Source organism: Gopherus evgoodei, chromosome 19 (genome assembly GCF_007399415.2).
Source record: "Gopherus evgoodei ecotype Sinaloan lineage chromosome 19, rGopEvg1_v1.p, whole genome shotgun sequence".
NCBI classification, from domain to species: domain Eukaryota; kingdom Metazoa; phylum Chordata; order Testudines; family Testudinidae; genus Gopherus; species Gopherus evgoodei.
In genome coordinates this window covers 9,588,088-9,603,827 of record NC_044340.1, presented here as the reverse complement: position 1 = coordinate 9,603,827, position 15,740 = coordinate 9,588,088, and the positions used below count along the sequence as shown (strand labels likewise).

General features: G+C 50.6%; 1 protein-coding gene across 1 annotated transcript in view; it reads right to left on the bottom strand.

Moving 5' to 3' along the window:
• Positions 1 to 1,060: 1,060 nt before the first annotated feature.
• The window catches only part of ADAMTS15 (ADAM metallopeptidase with thrombospondin type 1 motif 15), a 29,554-nt gene continuing 14,874 nt past the window's right edge, over positions 1,061 to 15,740 (bottom strand). Inside the window, exons 2-8 of the mRNA XM_030538528.1 lie at positions 15,477 to 15,609; positions 13,500 to 13,667; positions 11,914 to 12,197; positions 10,743 to 10,920; positions 6,562 to 6,743; positions 5,508 to 5,683; positions 1,061 to 3,539 (exon numbers count right to left, since the gene is read on the bottom strand). Coding sequence (XP_030394388.1) covers positions 2,759 to 3,539; positions 5,508 to 5,683; positions 6,562 to 6,743; positions 10,743 to 10,920; positions 11,914 to 12,197; positions 13,500 to 13,667; positions 15,477 to 15,609 — 1,902 coding nt within the window. The 3' untranslated portion in view covers positions 1,061 to 2,758. The remainder of the gene's footprint in view (positions 3,540 to 5,507; positions 5,684 to 6,561; positions 6,744 to 10,742; positions 10,921 to 11,913; positions 12,198 to 13,499; positions 13,668 to 15,476; positions 15,610 to 15,740) is intronic.

Sequence of the window (15,740 nt, the reverse complement as noted above, 5' to 3'; positions counted from 1 at the left end):
CAGTCCCATCCCACGCAAGTCTATGCCAGAATTCCTACTTGCTTCAGTGGGACAAGGAAGAATCATTTTCCCCATAGAGTGGAGAGGCTGCCTCGCAAGACATTCCCTAGCTACTGTTGCTGGCATCCCAACATCAGAGCGAGTCCTCTGGACAATATAGGGCTTGGGGGCTGGAGAATGATCCATGGGCAAAGCTTGGAAAAAACATCCAACAATGGTCAGTGCAGCACTTTGCCTATAGGACAGACTTTGTGCCCTTCAGTACGCAGTTGTATGCTCAAACGAGAGATTTGGGTGCTCTGTTATGGGCCCACACTTGGGAGGTGGGCTCATGAGGGCAAGCTCGCTCTAGAAGAATGTCCTATCAAAATGGATCCAGTGGGCTGGCTGGAAGGGGGCACATGGATAAGAAAGGCTATGCTGGAGCCATGGGGAGCCCACTAGAGGGGCAGGAATTGACAAATAGCCCACTGCCAAGCAACATTTAAATGTGAGTTGTTCATGAGTTGTTTAGAGTGCAGGGGGTCTACAGCTAGCTACTATTCTCTAGCATTGGAAGGTCGTTGGTCTTCGGTTCAACGCCTGAGTTACAACCCGGCCAAGTGCCAATAATAAAAAATACTTTCTCCTGCTCTGGTATCTTCCATGCTAAGATCTCAAAAAGCTTTGCAAAAAATGAGCAAGTATCGTGATCCCCACTGAACAGGTGGGGAAATCAGGCTACAGGGGCCACAATTCAGCAAGGCATATGCCTCACTTTAAACCGGTGAGTTGTCCCCTTGATGACAGTGGAAACACTTGCAGACAGCCCTGGGGGGTATCAATATAAGTTACGCAACTTCAGCTACGTGAATAACGTAGCTGAAATCAACGTACTTAGATCTACCTACTGCAGTGTCTTCACTGCAGTAAGTTGATAGCTGACACTCTCCCGTTGTCTCTGCCTGTGCCTCTCGCCAAGCTGGAGTACAGGAGTTGATGGGAGAGCGCTCAGGGGTTAATTTATCGCATCTAGACTAGGCATGATAAATCCATCCCTGCTGGATCGATCACTGCCCGCCAATCTGGCAGGTAGTGTAGACAGACCCCTTAGGGTCTGTCTACACTGCAATCGCAGGATCTGATTATAGCTTGAGTTGACCTATCCAAACTATCTTCAATCTAGATAGTCTGGGTCCTGGCGAAATGAAACTGTGCTGGCTTGTGCTTCAGCACGGGTTGTCCAAGCCTTCCTGGATCCCTGCTGATGCTAGCCTGGGCTGAAGCATGCATTAATGCAGTGTCACTGCTCCGGGACCTGAACTTGCTAGATTAAAGCTAGCTCAGGTATGTCTGCACAAGATGTAATCATGCTCCACAATTGCAGGATAGACACACCCCATAAAATTAGAGATGGGCTTAAGCAGGGTACATAGCATAGATCTTAAGGCCAGAAAGGCCCATGCAATCATTTTCTGGGAGGAGAGTTAGTCCCCATTTCTTTTATACTTCAGCACCAAAGATCTCTATGTGTCTTTGAGAAATAACCCTGAACAACGATGTTAGGAGAAGAGGGTGGAGGATAGTGCAACTACTGGGCACGGAGTGACAGTAACATACACGGAGCACCATTTTGAAAAAAAACTCAATATTTGCCACCCGTGGCAGTCACACATACAATGCTCTTGGCAGGAAGCACCGTGGTGGGGCACCATTGTGCAGTACCTCCTAGAATTATAGCCATATTCTCATGTACACCAAGATCCCTTTATGCTTCAGCCATGTAAAGGGGTCATGGGAATGCAATTTGTGCTTCTTTTAAGGCACCTTTACACTATTAGCAAAGCAAAAAGGGACCTAAGTGTAAATGGTATTTGGTCTAAAGAGGTTTCTTTAAAATACATACCCACCTTGTATTAGGGATACACTGCCCCTCCATACACCCTTCTCAAAGCACCATATAAAGAGGCATAGTCTTCTGAAAGGATCCAATGGAAAAAATGACAAAATTACCCCAGGCACGCAGGGTTTGCCTCAATCACGAGGAAGGAAAATAAAAATACAGATATTAAGCACCAAAAGAATCTACGTTGTTCGGTCCATACACATGAAAAGCAAAAGCTGCCGATCAATGACCCACGTACAGCCCTGCACAACAACGCTGCTGCACAGGTCTGGAGAGCAGCAACACACTGGCTGCAGAGTCATTGCTAGCAAGCCCTGAAGGTATCAGTTCTTAATAGACCCCAGCACTTCATTGCACTGGTCGTTAAGCAGTATAGTTTGTCGTCCTTGCAATGGTAATTCCTTTTGGTCCCATCTAGCACTAGTGTTTGAGGTTGGGGCATGACCCTTTGAAGCCTAGAGGGAGGCTGGCCATGGCGATATAGAAACACACTCTTGTTGTCCTTTGATGTTTTGGTGGATCCCAGAGAGCAGTCCCCAGAAACCAGTCCTGCTCTCATTCCTGTCCTTCCCCCTCATGCCCATAGCCTCCTCTGGATGGGGAGGGAGCCTGGACAGTTTGGCAGCTTCGAGGTAGATGTTTATTTTACTCCATCTCTGAGCAACCTGTTCTATAACACCACACTGGGCCCCTCTCACGTGTACACGCTCTCGCCCTGCGTACAAGTTCTTTGTCCGCTGATATGCCCTATGTAACAGACCCTTCACTTCAGACAGCTCCCCCTCTCCCTCCCCCCGGCTGCTGTTCAGCCTTCAGCCATTTATCTCCAGCCAGAGAGACACCAGGCCTTCTTTGGAAGCAGCGCCCGCGGGGTCAGCATGGCCTCAGGGTGCAGAAGTCCAGCTCCTGAGGCTTCTTCCTGAGGTTGCAGCGATCCCGAGGCAAGAGCTGGCCGGCCCGCGCAGTGCATTTCAACATGCGCCTCTTGAAGCCCCGGCCGCAGGTTTTGGAGCAGGGGGACCAGGGGCTCACCTCCCACATGGGGCAGGGGTCGCCGCATATCCTGACATCGACGGGCCGCTGAGCAGCATCACACACGGAGGCCAGTTGGCCGTAGGAGTCGCGACAGTGTACGGAGCGCTTCTGCAGCCCGTTGCCGCAGGAGACGGAACAGGCCTCCCAACCACTAGCCGCCCACTTGTAGGACACACGTTTGTAATTCGGCCTGCCCGGATCCAAGCGGTTGGATAAGCTCAGGACATTGTTGTTGAGCACGGGCGGCTTTTTCCCATCTTTCCGGTAAGAGGACTTATCGTCTTTGCTCTCCTTGGGAAGGTAGAAGGAGTAGCGCACACGTGGTGGAGTCATCTTCCCCACTGACAACACCTCCACGGTCAGTGGCTCCTGGATAGGCTTGAAGGCCTGGAGGCTTTCCACCGCCGTGCCCGTCCCGCTGTACCGCAGCACACTGCCTTTCACCATCAGGTCCCTCTCCACTGCCGAGACGATGAAGTGCCCGTTCAGCAGATACTTGCCTTGGCCGTTCTTCAGAGCTAGGTAGTTATCGTCGCTGATGAGGCCCTTGTAGCCCCGCTGCCTGATGTCAATGCTGGAGGCTCCTGCTGGGATGATCACCACAAAGTTGTAGCCGTGCCTGTAAGAGAACAGCAGACAAGCCACCAGAGAGGTGGTGTCAGCACCACCGACATCACGGGACATAGGCCTTTCATTCATAAGCTGTTGCTCTTAGAGGTGAGACTTGTCCTCTCTAGGGCCAGTGCTTCCCAAACTTCTTCCTCCTAGCTCTGCCAGGACCCTTCCCCTTGCCTGAACCCCCCCTCTGCTAGACCAAGAGAGGGAACCCACAGCTCTGCCAATGTGCCTCAGTCCTGACCCTCAGAACCCCATTCCAGCCCCGTCAGTGCTCTGCAACCCTACAGAAGCTCTATAGCCCTGTCTCTGAGCCCTGAAAAATCCCCACAAGAGGTGCTGGACAGACAGCATCAGGGTAGGCCTCCCTGTCCCTTCACTGGGCCTCAACCCTTCCCTGAAGGGGTCACCCTTAGTGATGAGAGAGGAATTCAGTCTCCATGGGTTTCCTTGGTCCCTCTGCTGAGATGGCTACCAAGGCAGGCAATTGTGGTGCTGAGTCTTTCTAATGTAGACACCTGATCACTAGGAACCAGGCTAAGAGCAATCATTCATTTTACACAGTCCGCTAGAAAGCCACAGTAAAACCACCCACTCAATCCCAACCTGGTCTGGGTCTGATTCAGAAACCTACAGCTGAAAGGGTCACTGGTCCAGGATCAGCCCCTGAGTCATCTAATACAGTGGCTCTCAACTTTTCCAGATGACTGTACCCCTTTCAAGAGTCTAATTTGTCTTACATAACCCCAAATTTAATCTCACCTAAAAACTACTTGCTTACAAAACCATTGTGACAGACCCAGACCAGTAGGGTGCAGAAGTCTGATAGAGGGCAAATATACTGGTCACTGGATGAGTAGTTTTCTGTTCCCTGAGTGACCAGCGCAGGGGCTGCACTAGAGTAATCAGGAACCTGCTAGAACCAATTAAGGCAGACTGGCTGATTAGAACACCTGCAGCCAAGCAAGGCAGGCTAGTCAGGGCACCTGGGTTTAAAAAGGAGCTCACTCCAGTCAGGGTGGGGGGAGCCAGAGGAGAGGAAGTGCGTGTGAGGAGCTGGGAGCAAGAGGCACAAGGAGCTGAGAGTGAGAGGGTGTGCTGCTGGAGGACTAAGGAGTACAAATGTTATCAGACACCAGGAGGAAGGTCCTATGGTGAGGATAAAGATGGTGTGTGGAGCACGCCATGGGGAAGTAGCCCAGGGAGTTGTAGCTGTCATGCAGCTGTTACAAGAGGCACTATAGACAGCTGCAATCCACAGGGCCCTGGGCTGGAACCCGGAGTAGAGGGCAGGCCCAGGTTCCCCCCAAACCTCCCAATTCCTGATCAGACACAGGAGGAGTTGATCCAGACTGTGGGGAAGATCACTGAGGTGAGCAAATCTGCCAATAAGCGCAGGACCCACCAAGGTAGAGGAGGAACTTTGTCACACCATACAAAAGTGTTGCAGCACCCTCTTACTCAAAAACTGCTTCCTTTCTCGTTTTGCCATATAAAAATAAAAAATCAATTGGAATATAAATACTTCTGTTTCTGTTTATAGTATATAGAACAGTATAAACAAGTCATTGTATGAAATTTTAGTTTGTACTGACTTTGCTAGTGCTTTTTATGTAGCTTGTTGTAAAACTAGGCAACTATCTAGATGCATTTATGTACCCCCTAGAAGGCCTCTGTGTACCCCCAAGGGTACATGCACCCCTGGTGGAGAGCCACTGATCTAGCATACCCATTTGAGGTTCAACTGTAGACAGTTCACCCCCAGTGCAAGAGACCAGATTGAACCCCCTGAGAGTAGCCTAGAAGTTGGAACCTTCTCTTCCAAAGAATCAGGGCCTATCGATGAAGCTAAAGGCAGAACCGCCATCCCTGGAAACAGTACCATTGGTCCCTCCCTTCCATGAGCCCTATGTTTTCTGAGGCCTATTTTATAGGGCACACGGGGAAAGCAGCAGGATCCTCTGGCACTCACATGGGTTTGGTGAACAAGCCTGAGACCTTCTTGCAGCTCTTGTTGTCTCCTCCACACACGCTGCACTTGTCAAACTTCTTCTTGGAGCCCAGCTTGCCGTCGCATCCCGCTTTGATGCATTTGCCCTGGACGCAGACCGAGGTGGAGTCAGGCGTGCAGGGAGTGCCATCCACAACCTGAAGTTTACAAGCAGGCAGAGGGAAAGCACAAGCCATCAAATCACTTTGTGCTCAGGCAAAGATATATGCCCCAACTGTGTATGTTCTGCTGGCATTCCAAGAAAGAACTTTTGGGTGCCCATTCGGGACTATCATAGCCCTACGTGCCAGTGAGCCAGCAGCTGCTCTAAGCTAAGTTGACTGTGCAGCCCAGTATGGAGGAGGTGTTATGCTAGAGGACATAAAGCCACCATTGCCTCATTACGGGTTGTGCCTTAGAGAGGCACTAAACAGAACGGTGCTCTTTGACTGCTGACTGCCACGTCTATAACCACATATCTCTCTCTCTTTCCTCACATTTAATCCTGAGGGCAGCACCCTGCAAACTAGCAGCTTTGGAGAGCTAATTAACCCTTTGGCGGTGTCATGTGCACACCACATTCCCAGTCCCAAGTCTGGCAGCCAGCCGCGCCCTGTGCGTCTGAGCCAGAATCCTCGGAGGGAAGTGTCTAGTTGTTATCCTTTATTCCTGTTTTAGTGCCGTAGGCATGCAAGCTAGAATGCTTTACAAACACAGGCCAGGCATGGGGCCAGATGCACAGCCGATGTAAATTAGCACAGCTCCACTGATTTACACCAGCTGATCTGGCACATGGCCTCTCATCTGACCCCCTTTATGCCCCATGACAACACTGATAGCCAAACAACAGGCTATTTTTTCTTGACTCCCGGCCTCCAGGGCAGTGAATTCTAAATGTCACTGCTGGGTCAAAAAAACAAATCCTTTTGTTCATTCATTTCCAGGTGCCTTTGTGTTTCCCTATAGCTCTTTACCCGATTTCATTTACCCTCTTCCCCCCTGGTCCCCAGTTCACACTGTTTGTTCTCTTGCTCACCTTAGGAGCCAACACGTAGAAGTAACCAGTGCCATTAGCTCTGCAGATGAGCTTGCATTTGTCCCGAGGTGAGACTCCCGCGTACTTCGGGACCCAAGAGACAGTGGCGGTGAGCCGGTTGGTGCTGTGATTGTAGCCGTTGAAAGCCTCGCACTGCTCCTCTCGGAAACTCTTTCCTAGCCCTGGAAGGATACAAAGCACGCGTGGGCATTTCACCGGAGAGGACATCCTTAGCTAGGCAGCATCAACCATACAGTATTGCACCTTGGAATCTGGGGATGCCCAGGGTAAGATTCTTCTCTCCCTGCAACTGGTTTAACTCCAGTTCTGCTCCACTGATTTAAGTGGAGTCACTCCTGATTTACATGAGTGGGGCTAGGCTCTGGTTCCAAATGTATGGCTGATCTGAGTTGGTCTATTAAGGATTGTAGGTGTCTGCCAGACTATCTGGCTCTCTGGGTTTACTGAAGCAAATGAAGCTTTGGTGTTGCGATTTGTGAGACATGTTATGTCCTAGACTCAGAGGAAACTTGTCTGACTCTTTGTATAGTCAAGGCAACCCCAATGAAGAGATGATACAAGGGAGAGTGGTTTGTGGAGGTACGATAACAGTGGGATGGTATCACCAGCGGTGGAGGGTACAGAAAGCCACTTCAAGCCACACTCTCAGCAAAGGCAGTGTCAGTTCCAGGGGTAACATCTCACAACCATTGCTCGAAACAACTGCCACCTTTTTACTCCAGGGAAAAATGAAACCAGCAAGACTGTAAAGTCTGCGTGCCTAGCTCACTCCTTGGCAATCACTGCCTCATATTGCAGGTCATATCTAGTAAGGTGGGGGTGGCCACTTGATGTTCCTGCAGTCTTTCAGAAATGGGAACAAGATGTGTAATAAAAGATAATACAGCTCTTCACCCAAGGATCTCAAAGGAAAGTAAATAGTATTATCCCCATTTTACAGATAGGGAAGCGGTGAGACAGAGTTGGGCAGTGACTTGCTCAAAGCAACACAGTAAGAATATAAGAACGGACATACTGGGTCAGAGCAATGGTCCATCTAGCCCAGTATCCAGTCTGCTGACAGTCATCAGTGCCAGATGCTTCAGAGGGAATGGACAGAACAGAGCAATTCTTGAGTGATCCATCCACTGTCATCCAGTCCCAGCTTCTGGCAGTCAGAGGTTTAAGGACATCCAGAGCATGGGGTTAGATCCCTGATCATCTTGGCTAATAGATATGGATGGACCTATCCTCTGTGAACTTATCTAATTCTGTTTTGAGCCCAGTTACATTTTTGGCCTTCACATCATCCCTTGGCAATGAGTTCCGCAGGTTGACTGTGCATCGTGTGAAGAAATACTTCCTTTTGTTTGTTTTAAACCTGCTGCCTATTAATTTAATTGGGTGACCCTGGTACTTGTGTTATGTGAAGTGGTAAATAACAGTTTTTCTCCACATAATTCATGATTTTATAGACCTCTATCCTATCTTCTCTTCCCTCCCCTCCCCTCCCCTTAGTTGTCTCTCTTCTAAGCTAAGGAGTCCCAGTCTTTGGAGTCTGTCCTCATATGGAAGCTTTTCCATGCCTCTGATCATTTTTGTTGCCCTTCTTGGTACCTATTCCAATTCTAATATCTCTTTTTTAAGATGCAGCCACCAGAATGGCACACAGTATTCAATGTGTGGGCATACCATGGATATTCCAAACTATGTTTGTTTATCTGTATATTAGGCAGTCCTTGCGAGGCCTCTGAGCAGTGTGCAATAAAAACTGAAGAAGATATCTGACAGTTATATTATTAGAAGAGACAAAGAGACCCTATCCAGGAGATGGCAAGGAAGGAGTTAACACTCTCTTTTGAGCAGAGGAAACTACAGTACACAACTGCAGCCCCTCAGTGCAAAGATTATGGCTGAGCCCAGCTGTGGTGAATTAGGCAATTCCCCCCCAGCACATTAGAAGAGGCATGTGCTGGGAGAAAGCTGGAGTAGCTGGCATTAGGAGCGAGGTCCTGCTGGTGGGAAGAAGGAGGAGAAGCTAACTGAACAGGCCTTTCCAAATGGAGCCACACTCGAGCTGCACAAATCTTGGTTACTCTCCAGACCTGAATAATTCTGTGAGAAGGCCACGCTCGGAATGCCATCCAGAGCTTGAAGCATAGGTCTCACACTGTGCAGGGATGTTAAGGGGTTGTTAGATACCTATCTGAAAGGTTTTAGACTGCTGCCCATCACCATAGCATCTGGGCAACTTCCACGCATAATCAGTAAGAGGAACAAAGCTTCAAGAGGATTTCATGGCATCTTTGGCAACTCTCCCTTTTTGGGGTCAAAACTCTGCTTGGGGGATGGTGTTTCGGGGGTTGGAAATAGAAAGTGGGGGGTTGTACCGTCAGTGTCATTTATGGGATCTGGCTTTCTCAAACTTGTGCAGCGTTTTCCAACGATACTCAGACACTGGATGTGCCTGACCTCCCCTGGAAGACTGTTCTCTAGCCAGAACCCCTCAGCTGACTGTGCTCTGCACCCAGCTCTCAGTGGCTTTGTCTTGTGCTTAGTGATCTGCGTAGCCCCCAGAAGAGCACAGCTGTTGTGGTGGTGCGTAGTGACTTTGGAGTGTATAATCTCTCTCTCACACACATGAACTAGCACTATATTCCTCTGCCCTGCAAGCTGTAAAATCACTTCCACCTATCCAGTGTGTAATATTATACTGCAGTACCCTGGCCAGGCCTGGTTCTCCGATTGGGTAAGCTGGCGATGCTCTGTTGGCTTCAATAAAATAGGCTGCTGTAAATGACTGCACGTAGCAGCAAGGCCAAGGAGAATTGGGCCCACTGTCTCTAGTGAAATTGTCCCTAAACTTGCAAACCTGGCAGTGGTTGCTATGGTGATGCTAGCTCCAGTTCCTCAAAAATGTTTGACATTTTTGGCAAAATGTTCTTGCTTATTTTTTACCAGCTTAAAGTGCTCAAAATGTTCCAGAAAATTGGATTTTTTTATTACAGTTATTTTGCTCATGCACAAAACATTTCTGCATATTTTTCACATACTCTAACTTTAGCTCAGCTGTGCGCAGATGAAACAACAGTTGCAGACATCTGTCCGAGCTTTAGTCTCTAATGATGTATTGTTTGCTTGATACTACAGGTGGAGCTAGGTCAGACGTTCCCAGCTGCAAATCCCACCTCCTAATCAACGTGCGCAAATTAAAAACCCAAACCAGCTATTTTCAGGTGTGATCAACTTTCTCTTTCTGCCCCATCAACCAGGTTGTGTGGGCCTTTGAATGTTGGCCAGGGCAGAAATACCATGAGAACTGGGATTTTTATGGTATTTCCAGCTCTGCTGGATTGAGTGGAAATAGAGCAGAGACGAAATGGGCCAAAGTCGGTTCTACTAAGACTCGAGTTCCCATTAAATCGTTACCTACTTTAGATCTCCCTAGACCCATTGTAAGATTGATATTTAGAGCTGTTTTCTTCACTTCTGGCATGAAAATCCCTTCTGACCGTCTGTCTTCCCTCATGCGCCTGCTTGTTTTTGCAGTCTCAAGAGGTTGCGACACCGCTCTGTTTGTGTATCCGTACTGACCACACACTCAACCTGTGGAACATCTCTCCACTTACAGGTCCCATTACAGTGTCTGAACGCCTCACAGTCTCTGGTGTTTTTATCCTCACGACTCCCCTGCAAGGTAGGCAGTGCTGTTGTCCCCATTTCACTGACGGGGCACTGAGGCCCAGAGAGGCAAGTTACTTGCCCAAGGCCACACACCGAGTCTGTCTCCCCTTAAGTACTAGGTACTCTAAGCACTGAAGTGCCTTCCTCTGGTACCTACTGAGATCTCTAACATGATCTGCAGACCAGAGAGATCTGTGTCACCTGCAGAAAAGCTGCCAAACTTTTGGGGTCACCTGACCCAAACCTCCATAGCTCTTGAGGCTCACAGCTCCAAAACCCTCATCTGCCACTAACTTCAGTGACACCGAATAGCACCATTAGCACAACGGAGAACCAACAGCAATGAGACTGAGGGGGATAGCAGGTAGCTGCTTGGGCTTGGTGGTTTGCTTTTAACATGTACAGCTCTTTGCAAGGCCCAACTGTGCCCATTAGAAACTAGTGCCAGGGCAGGTCTCTGCCCTCCCGGCTGGCCCCGTCCCTTGGGGAAGCCTCACCTGACTCAGAACAAAGGTCGAGGTTACAGGAGCGGTACTTGACTCGGACACCTTCACAGTACTTCCCTCCATTGGCAGGCGTGGGGCTGTTGCACTCGCGCTTGGCTAGCTGGACTCCCCCACCGCAGGTCCGAGAGCACTGACCATACGAGGTCCACTTCCCCCAGCTGCCATCCACCTGTGGGAGAGAGGGTGTTAAGAGGAAAAACCCTTTGCCCTACAGCCATGTCTCTTCAAAAGCAGCTGGACGTGCAATATTTGGGTCCCCCTGTGGGGGGAATCAGACTCACATGGGGGTACCCAGCATTAAGCAGAAGGGACTTTACCCTCTATGGCTGCCATACCCAGCATAAACCATTCACACCTAGTGCCATGATAAAACACTTGCCAGGCATCAAGGGGAGAGCAGAGCTCCTTCAGAGCGGCATTTTGGGCATAGCTCTGTCCTGGGGCTAAGTCGAGGGGAGCCTCAGCCCCAGCAACCAGGGCCGCAAGTCCTTTGCAAAAGATATTCATTTGTTTCCTCCTCTTCTCCATCCCCACGAGTACATTTGCTGTTTATACACCTGCTGGGGACTGAGTTTGGCCTCCCGGGTTACAGATGGGAAGTGGAGCCTTTCCAATCTATCTTGCTGACTTTCCACAGTGCTTGGAATTGGCTGGCCTGTTTGCAACAAGTTCCAGCGACACACCCTGTCACAGCCAGCGTCTTGGATGGCAGCCATGGAGATGCACACCACTCTGAGCCCTCCAAGTGCTCACTCCGTGGTGAGGCCATTCCATAAGGAGTGCGCTGCGGTTATCAGGTCTGGAGGAGCCCTGGATAACTGCAGCCAGGCCCAGCGCCCTGGGGAAACGGTCACGATGGCTGGATTCGAGGATGATGATGAATAGCACACCTGTGCAAGTGGGGAATGGACAAACCCCTTCAACTTCTGGCTGCTTCCCTCCCTGCAGCAAGGTACAGCCCGGTGGCTTTCAGCCATGTCCCTCCCGTGGCCAGCCCCTGGGAGAGCACTGGCACTACGTCACCTGGTTTCAGTGCACAAAGAAGTCTGAGCTACATGTTCTCAGCGTCAGCCCAAACTGCCTTGCCGGGCTTGACCCTATATACCCCTGTCTCCCGCCCTCCCCACTCACATCACCCATCACGGAGCGGTCAGGTACTCACCCTGTACTTACTGATGTTATGCCTCTCGACACATGTGCCCTTCAGACAGAACCTCCCATCCCCGCAGCTGGTGCCGTCAGCCCAGGGGAAGTGGCGCGTCTGGCAAACAATCTGACCCCGGGCTTTTCCCGTGCACCAGAGCTTGGTGCAGTATTGCATGTAGGGGCAGGGTTTGGAGCCGAGGCCAAAGGCCAGCTCGCACTGCTGGTTGAGGTTGTAGCTGGCCCCAGGGAGGTCCTGTGGCAGTGAGATGGGCTTGATGGGCTGATCCAGCAGGCAGTCCCCTGCAGGGCAGTGAGAGAAATATTAAATGGGAGATACCATTCAACTGACCAGGCATTCAATACACGGTGTTGCTGCACCCAACTCTTGAAAAGCATGCAAAGCAGACATTCACGGCTGGTGCAGGCAGATCCGTTACTTGGCACCATATAACTTGTGGAACTCACTGCAGCAGGAGGCCAGCAAGTAAAGCTACAGCTGGATTTTCTTCTCTCTTAACAAGGCCTGCGTGATTTTTATAATCAACAGCATTTGTCATTTCCGTGGTTTCCATCCAGTTCCTATAGGTACAGGCGTCCATTACACAAAACCTACCAATGCAACTGGCACTGACTAGCAGCTTCATCAGACTGGCCAGTGACCAGCCTCCCCTCACACTTAGAAGTAACTATTGAGCTTTTGAGATCAGTCTAGGGGATTTAGGCACGTCTCCCATTAAAGATGAAAGCCCTTGAAAATCTCAACCAACCCCTCTGGGTCACAAGACATAAGCATGTTAGCCATGAGTTGTTCAGAGGTGCGTCCCAGGAGATGGCTGCAGGACCTGTGTCATGTAGACCCCACAACAATGAGCACAATAGAAATGGTGCATGCAGGGGGAGGAGATGTCAGTGGGCAGAGGCAGGTGGACTCTCTAGCCTGACCTGGCTTTGGTTTAATCAGGTTGAAACCAAGAAACCAGAGTCCAAGTTAGCCAGGGCCCAAGCTGACCTGCCTTCGGCTGCTAGTGTCCTCCTGCATGAACGCAGCTTATATGATTTACTGTTTGCCAAGAGTAAACTGTTTAAAAAGGGAGAACCGTGCCGAAGTCTGCGGAGTCGAGGGACGTCCCAGCTCAGCTGTGTGAGGGCTGCAAGGCTGCAGACATCTGGTGTGAGGAGCACAGTTGCTTCCTTCCTCCCCACCCCCACATCCCTGTGAAAGGGAAAGGCTCTCATTCTTCACATTTAAAGTCCCAGCAGGCGAAATGGGACTGATGACCCACAGCTGGGAGAAGGCAAGATGACCCAGAGCACTGGGATGGAGCGGATCTCATCACAGAGCAAGCGTGGGTCCCATCACCGGAGTAGGTAGCTACAGGCTCCCAACTCCTGCCCTCGCTGCCTACCCACTTCTCCTCCCTGCAGTGTCTCCACACTTTGTGTCTGAACCCTTGCCAGCTGGATGGCCCCTCCGGGCAGGGATTTTGCCCCCTATCTGTTTTATTAAGTGCTGCATGCCTTTACAGCACCTTAGACACCGATAACAGTGAGCCACCGTCAGCAACTGCAGCCAAGTCCCCCTTCCCAGCATGCCCAGCTTACCGTGCCCGCTGTCCAGGAAGTCGGTGATTATAGCGGCGCTGCAGGCTGACCAAGGGTTGGCACGATCGATCTGTATGAGGGTGGGTGACATCATGTGGTTGGTCTTCAGCCTGCCGAAGACTTCCTCACAGACCTTCACGTTGTCGTGGGGCATGTTGAACACGTGCCCTGGAAGGGCGAGAGGGGCCGTTAGTCGTTCCGAGCTCTCGCACAGCGCTTTCACCCGTAGATCTCAGAGCAATTCACAACATCAGTCCCATTATCCCCATTTTACAGCTAAGCAGCCTGGGGCACCGAGAAGCCAAGTGACTTGTCTAAGAAGCCTAGGGCAGAGCCAGAAGGAGAAGCCAGAAGGCCCATGTCTGAGCCACAAGGCCATCCTTTCATCACAAGGCAACTTCTTCTTCCCTAGCAGAAGGGACGTTTCCTATATGTGGGTAGTGTGCTTAGTCTCGGTTTATATACATATCTGGCTAGTCCCCTAGGATCCTGGCAAGCTGCACCGCAGACTGCTGGCACGGAGCCCTCATTTGCTTTGATGAACCACCACACCTATATGAGCCCTGTTGTAACAGCCAAACCACCATTGCCTCAGCAGCTGATGTCTCTCCCCTCCGTCCCTGTGATCTTCCCCGATGCTAATGAGTCACATCGCCCCAGATCTTGGCCACTCTGGCTAAGCCAGACAAAATCCTTTTGCTTGTGGGACTAACAGCTCTGAAATACCTGCAGCCCGGTGGTTAATGGTCTGGGTGTCCTGTTCCCCTGACCCCAGGCTCCACAAGCTCCATTCCTTGTGTTTAAATCAGATTGCCCTTAAGACAGACAAGTTATAACCCTGCCAACTGGGGTCTCTGAGCTGGCACCTTGCAGGCCAAAATGCACACCATCTGCTTCATGTATAGATGCAGGTTATTCAGAGAGAAAAGAAGGAAAGAAAGAAAGAACACTGAAGAGAGAGAGCGATTTCATTACTCAGTCCCCCAGAGACTGCAAGTGTCTCCAGATTTAGGTGCATGCCTAATGCATCCCAGCCTTGGTGTGTTATTTCAGGACACCTGAATCCTGGAAACTGCACTAAAGTGGCAATAACGACAACAAAATATAGCTGGGATGGCTGACCCGCCCACATTGGCCCCACTCGCTTTCCTAGCAGCTGTTTTCCAGCAGTTCCTCTCTCACCTCCCAGAAGTGCTGGGAAAAAAGCCGGTGCATCTCACTTTCTCACCCTGAGGTGGAGTTTCCCCAGAAAGCTGTTCCGGACACTTGGCTATTGTCTAAACTTCCTGAGGCTGCAATTCACGGTTATTTTAAACATCTCAGGCTTTCCTCCCTCCCCCTTCCCTCCTAATTATGGAGCCATAAACATTAGCAGGTTTGGGATATGGGTTTTTTTCCCCCCCAGGTGGCAACCGCAGCCTGGGGCTCCACGTCTCTGCTGTGGGTTTGGTTAAAGTGGCAGCTTTCTAAGCCACAGAATGATGGATGGAGGCGTTCGCTATTAAAACCAGAAATGGTCTGGCAACTGTTTGAGGGACAACGTGCGAGGCGGAGGCATGAGAACACAGGGAATGAATGGCTTGCCCGGGAGATCGGACACTCGTGCAGGTCATGGAAGCACCCCCCCGGTGACGCTAGCATTGTGCAGCAAGGGAAACAGAGAGTCGGCAAACTGTACAAGAAAACGCAGTCATGCTGTTATCAGCGGGGCAGCACATTCCAGTGGGCTAAGAATCAGGACTCCTGAGTTCTATCCTGACTGCCACAGCCTCCCTGTGTGACCTGGGACATGTCACTTTGTTCCCCTGCACTTCAAATTCCCACTGGATGCCACACACTTTGAGACCTGTGAAGTCAAGGCACAGGGGTGGATCCAGAAAGCCCAATTCTGTTCCCCAAAAAGCCATGCGGCAAACAAATGAGGGAGCAGCCCCGAAAGGGGATGGGCATGCGTTGCTCTGGACCTCAGCCCCTTACCCAGCTCATGAGCCGTGGTGAAGGCGGATGGTAGCCCGTCGTCCTCGATGACTGAGCAGCTGCGCTTGGGGTCACACATGGTGCCAACGTCAGCCATCCCCAGGGTGTCGCAGGTGGTGGCACCACACAAATCCTGCAGGAAACGTGGGGAGAGGACACATTGGATCAGTGAGCGGCAGGCAAGGATTGCACTGATGCTACAGACCCTGAGACGCCAGCACCAGAGGAACCCCTCTGAGATGTCAGAACATAGCTTTTGTTATT